Source organism: Palaemon carinicauda, chromosome 11, assembly GCF_036898095.1.
Source record: "Palaemon carinicauda isolate YSFRI2023 chromosome 11, ASM3689809v2, whole genome shotgun sequence".
In the NCBI taxonomy this organism is placed as follows: Eukaryota; Metazoa; Arthropoda; class Malacostraca; order Decapoda; family Palaemonidae; genus Palaemon; species Palaemon carinicauda.
The window spans coordinates 124,929,396-124,943,895 of NC_090735.1; the positions used below are offsets into that span (position 1 = coordinate 124,929,396).

The following is a 14,500-nucleotide window of genomic DNA, read 5'->3' on the forward strand; positions in this document are numbered from 1 at the left end:
ATTTGAAGAGAACCCAAATGTGTGTTAACAACAATAGCACACCAATATATGTATTATTAACAGACTCGAGAAAAATCTCCTTATTCTACTACAGAAAGAAAAGCAAATAATTACCTTTAAAGAGCCAATAGGTGTGACCTTCTTTAGTGGCTTTGCTATTCAAGAAGGCCAAGATATTTTGAGCAACATCGCGTACCAAACGAGGGGAGAATTGGGAATCGGACATGTGGGGCAAATCTTCGGTTTTTATCAATTCATACTTTTGAACAATACCATCGAGGTGGTAGCACATAATCACTTCTGGGACGTTACACATTAAGTTGTCTAGCCAGTAATCAATGCCTGAAACATAAAACAACAATGTAAACTACATAGTAAGGTGAAATATGACAAATTTTTAGAGTAATTTATTTTTTCCTTGCCATGCAAATTCAAGTTCTTTAACCCTTTTACCCCCAGGCTATTTGGAAATTTCCAACCCTTAACCCCCAGGGGGTTATTTTTTTCCCAGCACATTTTGCAGTATATTTTTTTAAAATTGCTCTAACAGCCTTAATTTTTGTCATAGAGAGGTCAGGTTGGTCTCATTCTCTTGGAAAATGCCTGAATTTTCTCAAAAAATTATCAAAAATATGAAAAAAATAATTTTTATAGCATTTTTTTTTGCAAGGACGTACCGGTACGTCCATGGGGGTAAAGGGGTGGCTTTTGTGAAACGTACCAGTACGTCCTTTAGGGGTAAAAGGGTTAATAAAACTTCCCTCCTTCCCACCCCTCTCAGTCCTGGGCTGAATAGTATCCGACTAGTAAGACGGCATAGCTCCTTGCCTTGCACTGTAGCCAGTTGGATAACCACTTGCTATCAAACTCTAACGAGCAATTCTAACTCACGTTGAAACAACATCCCTAATTAAAAGGATCTTGGTTTGTATGATCAAGAAAAATACAAATTACTTTAAAAATTCATGATATAATGATACATAATATAAACCATAAGCAACGTACAGTAGTACCTTAACCCTTTTACCCCCAAAGGACGTACTGGTACGTTTCACAAAAGCCATCCCTTTACCCCCATGGACGTACCGGTACGTCCTTGCAAAAAAATGCTATAAAAATGATTTTTTTCATATTTTTGATAATTTTTTGAGAAAATTCAGGCATTTTCCAAGAGAATGAGACCAACCTGACCTCTCTATGACAAACATTAAGGCTGTTAGAGCAATTTAAAATAAATATACTGCACAATGTGCTGGGAAAAAAATAACCCCCTGGGGGTTAAGGGTTGGAAATTTCCAAATAGCCTGGGGGTAAAAGGGTTGAATTTACAAACAACTTAGTTATATGACAAAACCTACCAGTTAGGATATTTATAGGCCTGCTCATGTCCCGTAACCTTAAGGAGACGCACGGATGTTTCCCACCACCAAAAATTGGCAAATCAGTCCCAATTAGCATGTGCAAGTCTTCAAAGTTCCACACGACGTTTCGAGTGAAAGATTCGCCCGACGACTGAGGCAGCTGTTCTTCTAAACTGGGCTCTGGCATAACTTCGTTCATGATGACCGATGGCTAAAAGTATAAAGGCAAGTATATAGAATCGGTTTTGTACCCGATGCAAGTCTAAAGGATTTTCATATAATACTCACTTAAAAAATGCTCTGTATTATAAAATCAATAACAATTCATAATACACAGGATGCTATAAGCCCGAGGGCTCCAACAGAGAAAACAGCCCAGTGAGGAAAGGAAATAAGGAAACTACAACAGAAGTAATTAACAATTAAAAAGAACAGTAACAATATAAAAATAAATCTTTCATTCATAAAATATAAAAACTAATAAAACAAGAGAAAGAGAAATAAGATAGAATAGTCTGCCTGAGTGTACCCTCAAGCAAGAGAACTCTACCCCAAGACAGTGAAACACCATAATACAGAGGCTATATTGAAGCATAATTACCCTCCGAACAGATATAGGACTTCTTTCCGGCTGTGTTGGGGGACTCGGCGGTCTTTTCTCCTCCTCGTTGATGCTGTGGTATAAAAATTTGGAAAGCAAACTTCTGCTTTGAACAACATTTCGACTCTTATTGGGGCGGACCAAAACATTTTCCTGGAATGAGGATAAACACGTTCCATACTTGATCAAAATCCTTATACTGTACAATATAAACAGCAGCGTAAATATCTAATCTAATCACAGTCTATGATGAAAATGACATTTAAAGTAAATGAATGTGAAATACCTTTGTATAATGTAAAATGTTATTTTTATAATAAAATAAATTTTTGAATATACTTACCCGGTGATTATATAAGCTGCAACTCTGTTGCTCGACAGAAAACTCTACGTTAAAAATCCGCCAGCGATCGCTATACAGGTGGGGGTGTACATCAACAGCGCCATCTGTCGTGCAGGTACTCAGTACTCAATGTAAACACAGACTCAATTTTCTCCTCGGTCCACTGGGTCTCTATTGGGGAGGAAGGGAGGGTCCTTTAATATATAATCACCGGGTAAGTATATTCAAAAATTTATTTTATTATAAAAATAACATTTTTCAATATTAAACTTAGCCGGTGATTATATAAGCTGATTCACACCCAGGGGGGTGGGTAGAGACCAGCAATAATTGTTTACATTATTATGAGCTAAGGATTTTTTATTTCATTTTAGCAGTTATTCAAAATAACAAACATGAAATAAATAAGTACCTGGTAAGGAAGTCGACTTGAACAATTACTCTGCCTTTTTAAGTACGTCTTCCTTACGGAGCCTCGCGATCCTCTTAGGATGCTGAGCGACCCCTAGGAGCTGAAGTATCAAGGGTTGCAACCCATACAACAGGACCTCATCAAAACCTCTAATCTAGGCGCTTCTCAAGAAATGACTTTGACCACCCGCCTAATCAAGTAGGATGCGAAAGGCTTCTTAGCCTTCCGGACAACCCAAAAACAATAATAAAACATTTCAAGAGAAAGATTAAAAAGGTTATGGAATTAGGGAATTGTAGTGGTTGAGCCCTCACCCACTACTACACTCGTTGCTACGAATGGTCCCAGAGAGTAGCAGTTCTCGTAAAGAGACTGGACATTCTTAAGATAAAAAGACGCGAACACTGACTTGCTTTTTCAATAGGTTGCGTCGATTATACTTTGCAGAGATCTATTTTGTTTAAAGGCCACGGAAGTTGCGACAGCTCTAACTTCGTGTGTCCTTACCTTCAGCAAAGCTTGGTCTTCCTCATTCAGATGGGAATGAGCTTCTCGTATTAACAGTCTGATAAAATAGGATAAAGCATTCTTTGACTAGGCAAAGATGGTTTCTTAACTGAACACCATAAAGCTTCAGACGGGCCTCGTAAAGGTTTAGTTCGTTTTAAATAGAACTTAAGAGCTCTTACAGGGCATAAGACTCTTTCTAGTTCATTTCCAACCATACGATAAGTTTGGAATATCGAACGATATTGGCCAAGGCCGAGAAGGCAGCTCGTTTTTGGCTAGAAAACCAAGTTGTAGAACATGTAGCCGTTTCGGATGAGAATCCGATGTTCTTGCTGAAGGCATGAATCTCACTGACTCTTTTAGCTGTGGCTAAGCATACCAGGAAAAGAGTCTTTAAGGTGAGATCTTTCAGGGAGGCTGATTGTAGCGGTTCGAACCTGTCTGACATAAGGAATCTTAGTACCACGTCTAAATTCCAACCAGGTGTAACCAAACGACGCTCCTTCGTGGTCTCAAAAGACTTAAGGAGGTCCTGTAGATCTTTATTGTTGGAAAGATCTAAGCCTCTGTGACGGAAGACTGATGCCAACATGCTTCTGTAACCCTTGATAGAGGGAGCTGAAAGAGATCGTTCTTTCCTCAGATATAAGAGGAAGTCAGCTATTTGAGTTACAGAGGTACTGGTCGAGGATACGGATACTGACTTGCACCAGTTTCGGAAGATTTCCCACTTCGATTAGTAGACTCTAAGGGTGGATGTTCTCCTTGCTCTAGCAATCGCTCTGGCTGCCTCCTCCGAAAAGCCTCTAGCTCTCGAGAGTCTTTCGATAGTCTGAAGGCAGTCAGACGAAGAGCGTGGAGGCCTTGGTGTACCTTCTTTACGCGTGGCTGACGTAGAAGGTCCACCCTTAGGGGAAGAGTTCTGGGAATGTCTACTAGCCATCGAAGTACCTCGGTGAACCATTCTCTCGCGGGCCAGAGGGAAGCAACTAGCGTCAACCTTGTCCCTTCGTGAGAGGCGAACTTCTGCAGTACCTTGTTGACAATCTTGAACGGAGGGAATGCATCTAGATCTAGATGTGACCAATCTAGGAGAAAGGCCTCTATATGAACTGCTGCTGGGTCCGGGATTGGTGAGCAAAATATTGGGAGCCTCTTGGTCATCGAGGTTGCGAAGAGATCTATGGTTGGCTGGCCCCAGGTGGTCCAAAGTCTCTTGCATACATCCTTGTGGAGGGTCCATTCTGTTGGAATTATTTGTCCCTTCCGACTGAGACAATCTGCCATGACATTCAAGTTGCCTTGGATGAACCTCGTTACTAGTGATATGTCTAGACCTTTTGACCAGGTGAGGAGGTCCCTTGCGATCTCGTACAACGTCAGAGAGTAGGTCCCTCCTTGCTTGGAGATGTACGCCAAAGCCGTGGTGTTATCCGAGTTCACCTCCACCACTTTGCCTTGAAGGAGAGACCTGAAGCTTTTCCAGGCCAGACGTACTGCCAGTAGCTCCTTGCAGTTGAAATGCATTGTCCTTTGAATCGAGTTCCATAATCCCGAGCATTCCCGACTGTCTAATGTCGCACCCCAGCCTACGTCCGATGCGTCCGAGAAGAGAACGTGGTTGGGAGTCTGAACAGTCAGGGGAAGACCCTCTCTTAGGTTGATATAGTCCTTTCACCAAGTCAGACAAGACTTTATCTTTCCGGAAACCGGGATCGAGATCGCTTCTAGCGTCTTGTCCTTTTTCCAGTGAAAAGCTAGATGGTATAGAAGAGGACGGAGGTGTAGTCTTCCTAGTGACACAAATTGATCCACGGATGACAGTGTCCCTACCAGACTCATCCACAGCCTGACTGAGCAGCGTTCCTTCTTCAGCATCTTCTGGATGGATAGCAGGGCTGGGGGCTGATCGACTTGTTCAGCAACGTCCTCATCAGAGGGTTCCTCATCCGAAACTGATGAGGAAACGGCAACGGAGTGGGCAACGTCTGACTCGCTGAATCCGGTCGCACTGGTGGATGCGTGACGGAGCCGGACGCAATATCATGGAACTGCTGCACAGTCTGTGAACTGTCAACAACCATGGGTGCGCGAGGAAGTACAGCGTCAACCCGAAACTGTCTAGACCGTCTGGGTTGTGCAGTCAACACCCTACCGGGTTGCTGAGGTTGACGCACTGCGTCACAACAAGTCACCTCTGCTGGTTGTTGAACGTCCTGAACGTCAACAACCACCTCCGAGCGTCGCTTAACGTCAACGTGCGGCTGGCAACCCACACTGGGTCGCATCGGTGGAGGAACCACCTCAACTGGCAGACGCGAGTAGGTTACCTCAGCGTCAACAGGGCGCACAACCGACCGGTTGGAAGGTTGTTGGCCAGAAGGAGGAACCACCTCAACTGGCAGACGCGAGTAGGTTACCTCAGCGTCAACAGGGCGCACAACCGACCGGTTGGAAGGTTGTTGGCCAGAAGGTTCTTCTCCGCATTTAAGTCCTCTATCAAGGACGCAAGCTTGGACTGCATGTCTTGCAGCAAAGCCCATTTAGGGTCTACGGGAGCAGGTGTGGCAACAGACGGGGTTAGCGACTGAGGCGGAACCGTTTACCATCCCTGAAAGCCTTGTTATGTGTGACATAATAGTACAGCAAAACTTCAAAGGCTCGACAAAAGCTGAGAAGTTGACCTGTAAACAACTTGGAGCGTTTCCTGGCTAGGCGCCAGGGCGAGTCTACCAGAATTGAGAAGTCTATCTGGGCAGAGGCATGAACTCCCAAGCCGAGAACTTCTCTCGTGTCATATCAGACTCTCGCTCTATAAGCCAGTTTAAAAGAAGGGAAATCAAAGGCTGTATCCCTAAAACTCCTCCTGGTGCAAAAACCAGTCGCCTAGCCAACGTAACGCTCTCTAGGAGAGCGAGAGAGCACTAGCTTAAAAACAACGGCTTCGAAGTAGCTAGGCCTAGTGTAAGATCTGACGTTAAGGCGAACGAGGAGCAGCAGTTACAAGATCCGGACGAAGATCCTTAAAAAAAATCATCATGATTTTATTAAAGTCCATAGGAGGCTAAGCAGCTTAAGGCTCCTCTCCATCTGACAGAGTCCTCTAGGGAATATCAGTAGGAGGGAGAACAGCAACTTCCTCATCTACAGGAACCTTGTCCGATAAAAGCTAGGTTACCTCAGTGAGTCTCTCACTGGTGCATAAGTAGCAGACCAGAAGGCAACGTCATGTAACTGCTTGACAGTCTGTGAACTGTCAACAACTGAACTGTCAACCACAACAGGTGTGTGAGGACGTACAGTGTCCACTCGAGACTGCTTTGACTGTCTAGACTGAGCAGTCAAAACAACTCTAGAATGCGGAGGTTGACGCACCGCGTCAAAACAAAACAACTTAGACTGTTGTTGTCCCTCGCGAACGTCAACGGAAGGTTCCGTGCGTCGCTGAACGTCAACATGCGGCTGGCAGGGTACACTGGAACGCATGGGTGGCGGGACTCTCTTGGAGTGCGGCAGAAGGTCGCCTCAGCGTCCACAGGACGCACAACCGTGGTTGGTTGTAGGCTAGAGGTTGGTGCAGTGTCAACCTTCTCCGCACGAAAGTCCTGCATCAATGACGTTAACCGAGACTGCATGGTCTGCAGCAAAGACCACTTAGGGTCTACAGGAGCAGGTGCGGCAACAGACGGTGTGACTGCCTGATGCGGTACCGCTTTGCCTCTCTTAGGAGGTGAGCAGTCGTCGGAAGACTGTAGCGAGTCCGAACTGACCCAGTGGCTACAACTGGGCAGTTGGACTTGCGCGGAAAGGACCGACTTGCGCTTAATAAGCCGCGAGACCTTGGTCCATGGTTTCTTACGAGAAATCTCTTCCGCAGACGAGGAATAAATGGGCTCTCTCGTCTTAGAGTGGGTGGGGCGATCTTGGGTAGATACGCCCGAAACCACAGAGGGAAAACGTCTGTTCGTTGATCAAGGCCTCTCGAACCCATAAGTCGTTCGACATTACTTCTCCCCTGGGCTTGGGAGCTTGCAAGAGGTCCCGGACTAGGTGAACGACAGGCACGAACAGACGAACCCTCGGACGCAACACTGTAACACTTTGCGCATATCACTTTATCGATTTTCTGTTTTGCACTTATTTCACTGAAATCGAAACTTTTACTGATTTATACCTGAAACACGCAATTCTACCCTTCATTAAAAGGTAGTAATTGCGAAATCAGTCGTAAAATGCAGCTCATTAATACTAGCAAAAAAACAGAAAACATATATTAAGATAAAAAATTCAGTGGCTGGGAAAGAGACTAAACGCTAGTTCATATAAACTACGTTTTCAATCTCTCACCGCACATAGCCTGGGGACAAGAATAAAACCCTAGAAACGTTTTACCTTTCTCCCCGTACAGAGACTAGGGACGAGAGTAACACGAGAACAACGTTACCCGCTTGAACGGAACGTTTTCTCTCCTCTCTCTCCCTCCGTCTCTATCTCTCTCTCTCTTTCTCTCTTGATTTCGCACCTAAGAGAAGAGAAGAGCCCAATTATATATCGTCAAAAAAACATGTTATTTGACTAAAGGAAAAAACTGAAAGGTTTTCCAAATAAAAAGTTCCTTTAATTTAGAATTTAAAACATTTAAGCTAAGAAAGAATGAACAAAACGTCAGAATCGATTTACTCTTACTGCAAAGTGAAACCGTGATACACTCTCTCTCTATCGTAACGATAGAGCGCATGTTGAACGTCCTGAAATTCAACAACTGCGTAGTCTAAACGTTAGTTCATCTTTGAAAACAGTACGAAGACTATCAAAGAAATTCTTTCATAAAATATTACATTTAAAAAGTTTTAAATTCTTTAAAGGCTAAATACGATATAACGGGCTCAACGTTGATTAACTTCGGTTCCAAGTTAGGACCGCCTACTATCAGGAAAGGTCGCATATAAACAAAACATAAAAATTTATTTTTATATGTTTATAATAAATGGAAAGTTAATCGAAGAGGCCTAATAAAGGCGGAGAGATATAAAATATATAGATCTATAACGTGTTAAGCAAAATTACTAAAAACCTAAACACACTTCCGTCTAAGGGAAGGGTCGGCCATTTAAAAGTGAAAGAGAGTCCATACTCTCTTTGTCACCATAATTAAATCTATCCAAAACGAGTTCAAGTTTTGAGATGAAGATAAAACACCTGCATAGCGAAAGCTCAAAACTAGAATAGTGTACTTCACCAAATAGTTGTGAAAACAAATCCAGTTAGTAACAGCGAATTAGTAGGTCTTGCCGGTAGCCCGACAGAGAGAAAATTGAGTCTGTGTTTACATTGAGTACTGAGTACCTGCACGACAGATGGCGCTGTTGAAGTACACCCCCTACCTGCATTGCGATCGCTGGCGGATTTTTAACGTAGAGTTTTCTGTCGAGCAACAGAGTTGCAGCTTATATAATCACCGGCTAAGTTTAATATTGAAAAATTCTTTTTAATATATTTATGAAAAAAAAAATAAGTCTATATATACCTTTCTAAAAAACTGACTAAAAAACCACAAAATATGTGGTTAATAAATCACATAAAAGGGTAAAAATTAGTTTTTAACTCGCCAAACCATCAATGCCCCTCACAAACATAGGCTATCTGAACCAAGAACAAATAGTAAATTTGGTGAAAGGGCTTTTAGCTACAGTGCGCCTAGACATTATAATAAACTGCCAACTGAAATAAAGGACCTAAAGGGAGCAATTGAATTCAAGAAGAAACTAAAGACATTACTTTTCACAAGATCATATGATTTGGAAGATGCTACAATCAAAGAATTGTATAAGTTATAATGAAAATGTTTCGTTAGATGATTAATATGGACCCGCCCGAGAAGTAGTAGTTCACTCGACTTCAGTGGAGGGTTGGATTTAAACCCAAAACAAGTAAAGTAAAGTAAAATACAGTACAGTGAACCCTCGCTACTTCGCGGTTCGACAATCGCGGATTCACCACTTCGCGGGGTTTTTCCATAACCCATATATATATACACATCGCGGATTTTCCGGAAAATTCGAAAATACCGCGAAATCTGAAGACCCCCAAATACGATATTTTGTTACCTGTAATTCCATTAATACTGTAATTAGTAATATCTGCTCTTACTGATTGTTCATTGCATTACATATGATATATAATTCAGCACAGAAAGAAATAAAACACGAAAAGAGAATGTGATCATACGATAATTCAGTACGTAGTAAAATTAAATCGAACATGAAACGCAAATCAGATGCAGTCATACCATATTAGAATGGTGTGTACTGTAATGGATGTGCTTCTTTTCCATGAATCTTTTGTATGTATACGTACGTAGTACAGTACTGCATCCAATAATATTCTTTGTTGCAAAAATCACATTTCGAATAAGCGTACGAGAGAGAGAGAGAGAGAGAGAGAGAGAGAGAGAGAGAGAGAGAGAGAGCGTAAAATAGCGTACGTAAAGTGTGTATTATTATTATTGTTATTATTATTATTATTGTTGTTGTTGTTAATAAAATTATTATTGTTATTATTATTATCATTATTATTATTATTACTGTACAGTATTATTATCATTATTTATTATTATTACGGTATTGTACTTAATCTACGTACGTTCAGTATGCGCGGGGCATCTTCTATGAGTAGGTAACCAACGCATCATAGTACTGTAAGACGGGTTGTGATTGGTTCAAGCGCTGATAGATGACGAATCAGAACTCAAGTTTTGTTATCTAGCCTGTGATTGGTGTTTTGCCCGCATCTTCTACCCGCAGCATCAAAGTTCTCGCGGGGCTGGATCGTTCACTCTCTGTTACCGCGTATCGCTGAGTAGACGTTCTTAAGTTTGTGAAGTTTAATCTGTGCTGTGTGCGACCTTTTTAAGTTGAACTTTTTGTTACAGTACTGTACGTAAATCCTACTGTAATGGCTCCCAAGCGTTCTGCTTCTCTTAAGGCTGGTAGTGAGCCTAAACGCCACCGAAGGATGATGACGATAGCTGAGAAGGTTACGCTTCTCGACATGTTAAAAGATGGTAGAAGTTACGCGGCCGCCGGCCGCCATTTTGGCATCAACGAATCCACCGTTCGCTATATCAAAAAGGACGAGGCGAACATTAGAAAGACGGCTGCAATCACCTTTAGCAGATCAGCGAAGCGAGTCGTTACAACGCGTAATAAAACGATCGTACGCATGGAAGGTGCTTTAGCTGTGTGGATTGCCGACTGCCGGAAGAAGAACATAGCGTTGGATACGAACACCATCCAAACAAAGGCTTTGAGTTTATATGAGAATTTTGCTGCAAAGGAACCTAAAGACGACGACGGCAACCATGCTGAAGATGATGATGATGCAGATGATCCTCAACCAGGGACATCCACTGATTCCCAGCCTCAGAAACGTTTTTCCGCAAGCAAAGGATGGTTCGCGAAGTTTCAGAAACGCTTCGCCCTGAAAAGCGTTTCCCTGCATGGGGAGTCTGCTTCCGCTGCTGAAACTTACGTGAACCAGACGTTCAAGAATATTATCGCCGAAGGTGGATACAAGCCGGAACAAGTCTTTAATATGGATGAGACTGGCTTGTTTTGGAAGAGAATGCCGTCGCGAACTTTCCTGTTCAAAGAGGAAGCCAAAGCCTCTGGCTTTAAGGCATTCAAGGATCGCGTTACCCTCGTGATGTGTGGCAATGCTGCTGGATTTTTGTTAAAGCCGGGGCTTATTTATAAGTCGAAAAATCCTCGCGCTTTGAAAAATAAAAATAAGAATCTCCTTCCCGTGTACTGGATGCATAATCAAAAAGCATGGATTACGAAGATGCTGACCTCCAACTGGTTCCACCAGTGTTTTATCCCGCAAGTCAGTAAATATCTCTTAGAGAAGGGCTTGCCATTCAAGATCCTTCTCCTTATGGATAACGCTGGTGGACACGCAACTGACCTGTCGCATGAGGGCATTCAGGTTGAGTTCCTGCCACCCAACACCACGTCATTAATTCAACCGATGGACCAGGGGGTTATCAGGGCGTTCAAGGCCCTCTACACGAAGAATACCTTGGCGGACCTCGTTGCGTGTGTGGATGCTGCCCAAGATGACGAGGATGAAGATTTCAACTTGAAGGCGTACTGGCGGCAGTACACCATAGCCACGTGCCTGTAGAATATTCAGAAGGCACTTCAAGAGATGAAACCTGCAACCGTGAATGCGAGCTGGAAGAAGTTGTGGCCCGATATTGTTTACGACGACAAGGGATTTACTCCGTCGGAAATCCAACACACTGCAATACGGAAATCTGTGCAGTTGGCTGCCATAATTGGAGGTGACGGACGGGTTTGGCGACATGACGACTGAAGACGTCGACGAGTTGTTGGACTGCCATTCCCAGCCCCTAACTGACGCAGACCTCGAAGACCTGACGAAATCGGCAAGTGAAGAAGAGAGTGATACCCAGGAAGAGACCCAAGAAAATGTCGAAGAAACGGGCTTAACATTAGAACGGCTTGCCAAGGCCTGCAACCATGCGAAGGAGTTGAAAGAAATGTTGCAAGAGTGGGACGAGGATATGGTTCGCTCGATGCAATTCTGCAACAAGATCGATGAAGACATGACTCCCTACAAAATGCTCTTGGATCGAAAAAAGAAGCAGCGGCAACAACTTCCGATCACAATGTTCTTCCAGCCTCGCAAAAAAGAGCCAGTTCCTCCTGCTAGTACGCCTTCGGAAGAAATTGAAGAAGTTTCCCAGGAAGAAGTTGAAGAGGTGTCCCAGGAAAAGACACCTCCGTCTGAAGAGACGTAAAATACTATCATTGGCTGCACAGTAGAACACATCATCAGCTTCATCATCATCATTTCTACTGTGCAGCAAATTCATCGCCATCACCATTCAAGTTTTTCTTTAACTTCTTTCGTGGTGAGTACAGTAACAATCTTTATTTTTTACTTTAATATTCTTACTGCCTGTTTTATAGTTTAGTAATGTACGTACTGTATGCATTAAGTTAAAGGGAAGGTTTTAAAAGTCTACATGTTGTAACCTATCATATTTTTTTTGTTTAAAATTTACATTTACGTACGTAAAACAATCTCTCTCTCTCTCTCTCTCTCTCTCTCTCTCTCTCTCTCTCTCTCTCTCTCTCTCTCCTCTCTCTCTCTCTCTCTCTCTCTCTCTCTCTCTCTCTCTCTCTCGTAAATTGTTTTCCTGCTTTGCTACGTACAATACTGTATAATTTATATTTGTAAGGTAACATATTTTGTAAATGCTTTTACTGTAAATACTGTATGTACTGTATCATTATTTATCACTATCATCATGCGCGTTAAATGCCTTGTTTGTTCTGAGCGTGGTTGTTTACTGAGCGTACACGCCGTCGTTTCAGGCGGCGTCATAAAGAAAAACATTTCATTTGGAAGTCCTAAGAAAAATACGTAAACTAAAACATTGGTAATAAACAAATCAACATACAGTACAGTACTGTATAATCAATATAATCGATGCAAAAACTAACCTATACATATATGTGTACTGTACACTAAATGAGTTTGTTTCTTCATTATGATCAGAGATGAACGTAAACAAAACATTGGTTGCCATTTTTTATCGTGCTTTTTAGGTGTTTAGGAAACGCATGATATAAAATCGCCTTTAATATTTGTGCCTGTTTTAGTTTAGGGTGCTGTAGTACATGCATTAAGTGTTCTGTACATTAAAGGGTGGTTTGTTAACAGTACTACGTACAAGGGAAGGTTTTAAAAGTCCGAATATACATGTTAAATAAATAGGTAAATATGATGTCACTACTTCGCGGATTTTCACCTATCGCGCCCGCGTCTGGAACCTATCTACCGCGATAAACGAGGGTTCACTGTAACACAAAATCCTTCAACTCACCATCTGTGTCAACGATTGCAAGACATGTTCGAAGAAGAATTTCCGAAGCCAATGCCATTCTTTCTTGGACTGTCTCAACAAGTACTTATAGATGTCAAATTCATCAATAAGCAAGGTTTTCCCAACACGATGAATCATCATACTAACGTGAGCTTTGGGATTATATGGAATCTTGAGTAATTTCTTAATGTTCTCAGCATCTGATACAACATCCACTTCGCCTATGCAATCTGGAAACTGGTGTGCCATAAGGAAGCTGAAAAGGTAATCAAATGAGAAATAATAACAGAAAATGAGGATCACATCAGGATGCGTAAGTGTTTACAAGCTTTGACCATTGGAGCACAAGTCAAATTAGATTTCTGATGTTCGATAATGGTGATAACCTTCGAACGTCGGAGCACAATTAACCCTTTTACCCCCAAAAGGACGTACTGGTACGTTTCACAAAACCCATCCCTTTACCCCCATGGACGTACCGGTACGTCCTTGCAAAAATATGCTATAAAAAAAAAATTTTTTCAGATTTTTGATAATTTTTTGAAAAAATTCAGGCATTTTCCAAGAGAATGAGACGAACCTGACCTCTCTATGACAAAAATTAAGGCTGTTAGAACAATTTAAAAAAAAATATACTGCAAAATGTACTGGGGAAAAAATAACCCCTTGGGGGTTAAGGGTTGGAAATTTCCAAAGAGCCTGGGGGTAAAAGGGTTAAAATTATGTTATATATGATATAAAATAATTTACCTGGAGAAATCTGCATGCTTCAATGTTGGATTGGGCAATCGGATGGAGGAGTGTTCTTGTAGCCAGTTCGACGGAGGCCTTTTTAAATCTGTGTTAGACTGGAGTTCACGGAACTGAACCGGAAATTCTACCTGGAATGAAACAAGCAGCAACACAGTATAAAAATATTCATAAAAAGAATTTTTTAAATACCCATAACATTGCTTGATAACTTTTATAAAATTAACACACACCTAAAATGCAATTTCAAAAGAAACAAGACAACAAAATTCAGGTTTCAAATACTAACTGACCTCCGAACTCTTGACAACAGCGGCAGAATGAATGCGCATGTCTTGTTCATCTCGGCATGCTTGAGCCCCATAAGCTCTCTCTTGAAGATATGACTCAGTTTCCTTCTTTTCCTCTAAAAACGGACCACAAGCTGTCCCCATATTTTGTTTCCTGATAGGGCTTAATGCTTGTGATGGCCCTACTGAATCTGATATCACTAGCGAGTTTGATTCTTTGTTGGGGAGAACCACTTGAAAATCTTCATCTTGGGTTCGTGTCCCTTCCATTTCTTTTTCCTTACTTGCTTCCATTTTATATAACAAATATAATACAA

The 14,500-nt window shown here is 42.0% G+C and overlaps 1 protein-coding gene across 1 annotated transcript in view; it reads right to left on the reverse strand.

Moving 5' to 3' along the window:
• The window catches only part of LOC137650176 (erythroid differentiation-related factor 1), a 36,847-nt gene extending 22,347 nt beyond the window's left edge, over positions 1-14,500 (reverse strand). Inside the window, exons 1-6 of the mRNA XM_068383341.1 lie at positions 14,187-14,500; positions 13,894-14,024; positions 13,144-13,399; positions 1,963-2,115; positions 1,359-1,572; positions 115-342 (exon numbers count right to left, since the gene is read on the reverse strand). Of these exons, the coding sequence (XP_068239442.1) occupies positions 115-342; positions 1,359-1,572; positions 1,963-2,115; positions 13,144-13,399; positions 13,894-14,024; positions 14,187-14,477 (1,273 nt within the window). The 5' untranslated portion in view covers positions 14,478-14,500. The remainder of the gene's footprint in view (positions 1-114; positions 343-1,358; positions 1,573-1,962; positions 2,116-13,143; positions 13,400-13,893; positions 14,025-14,186) is intronic.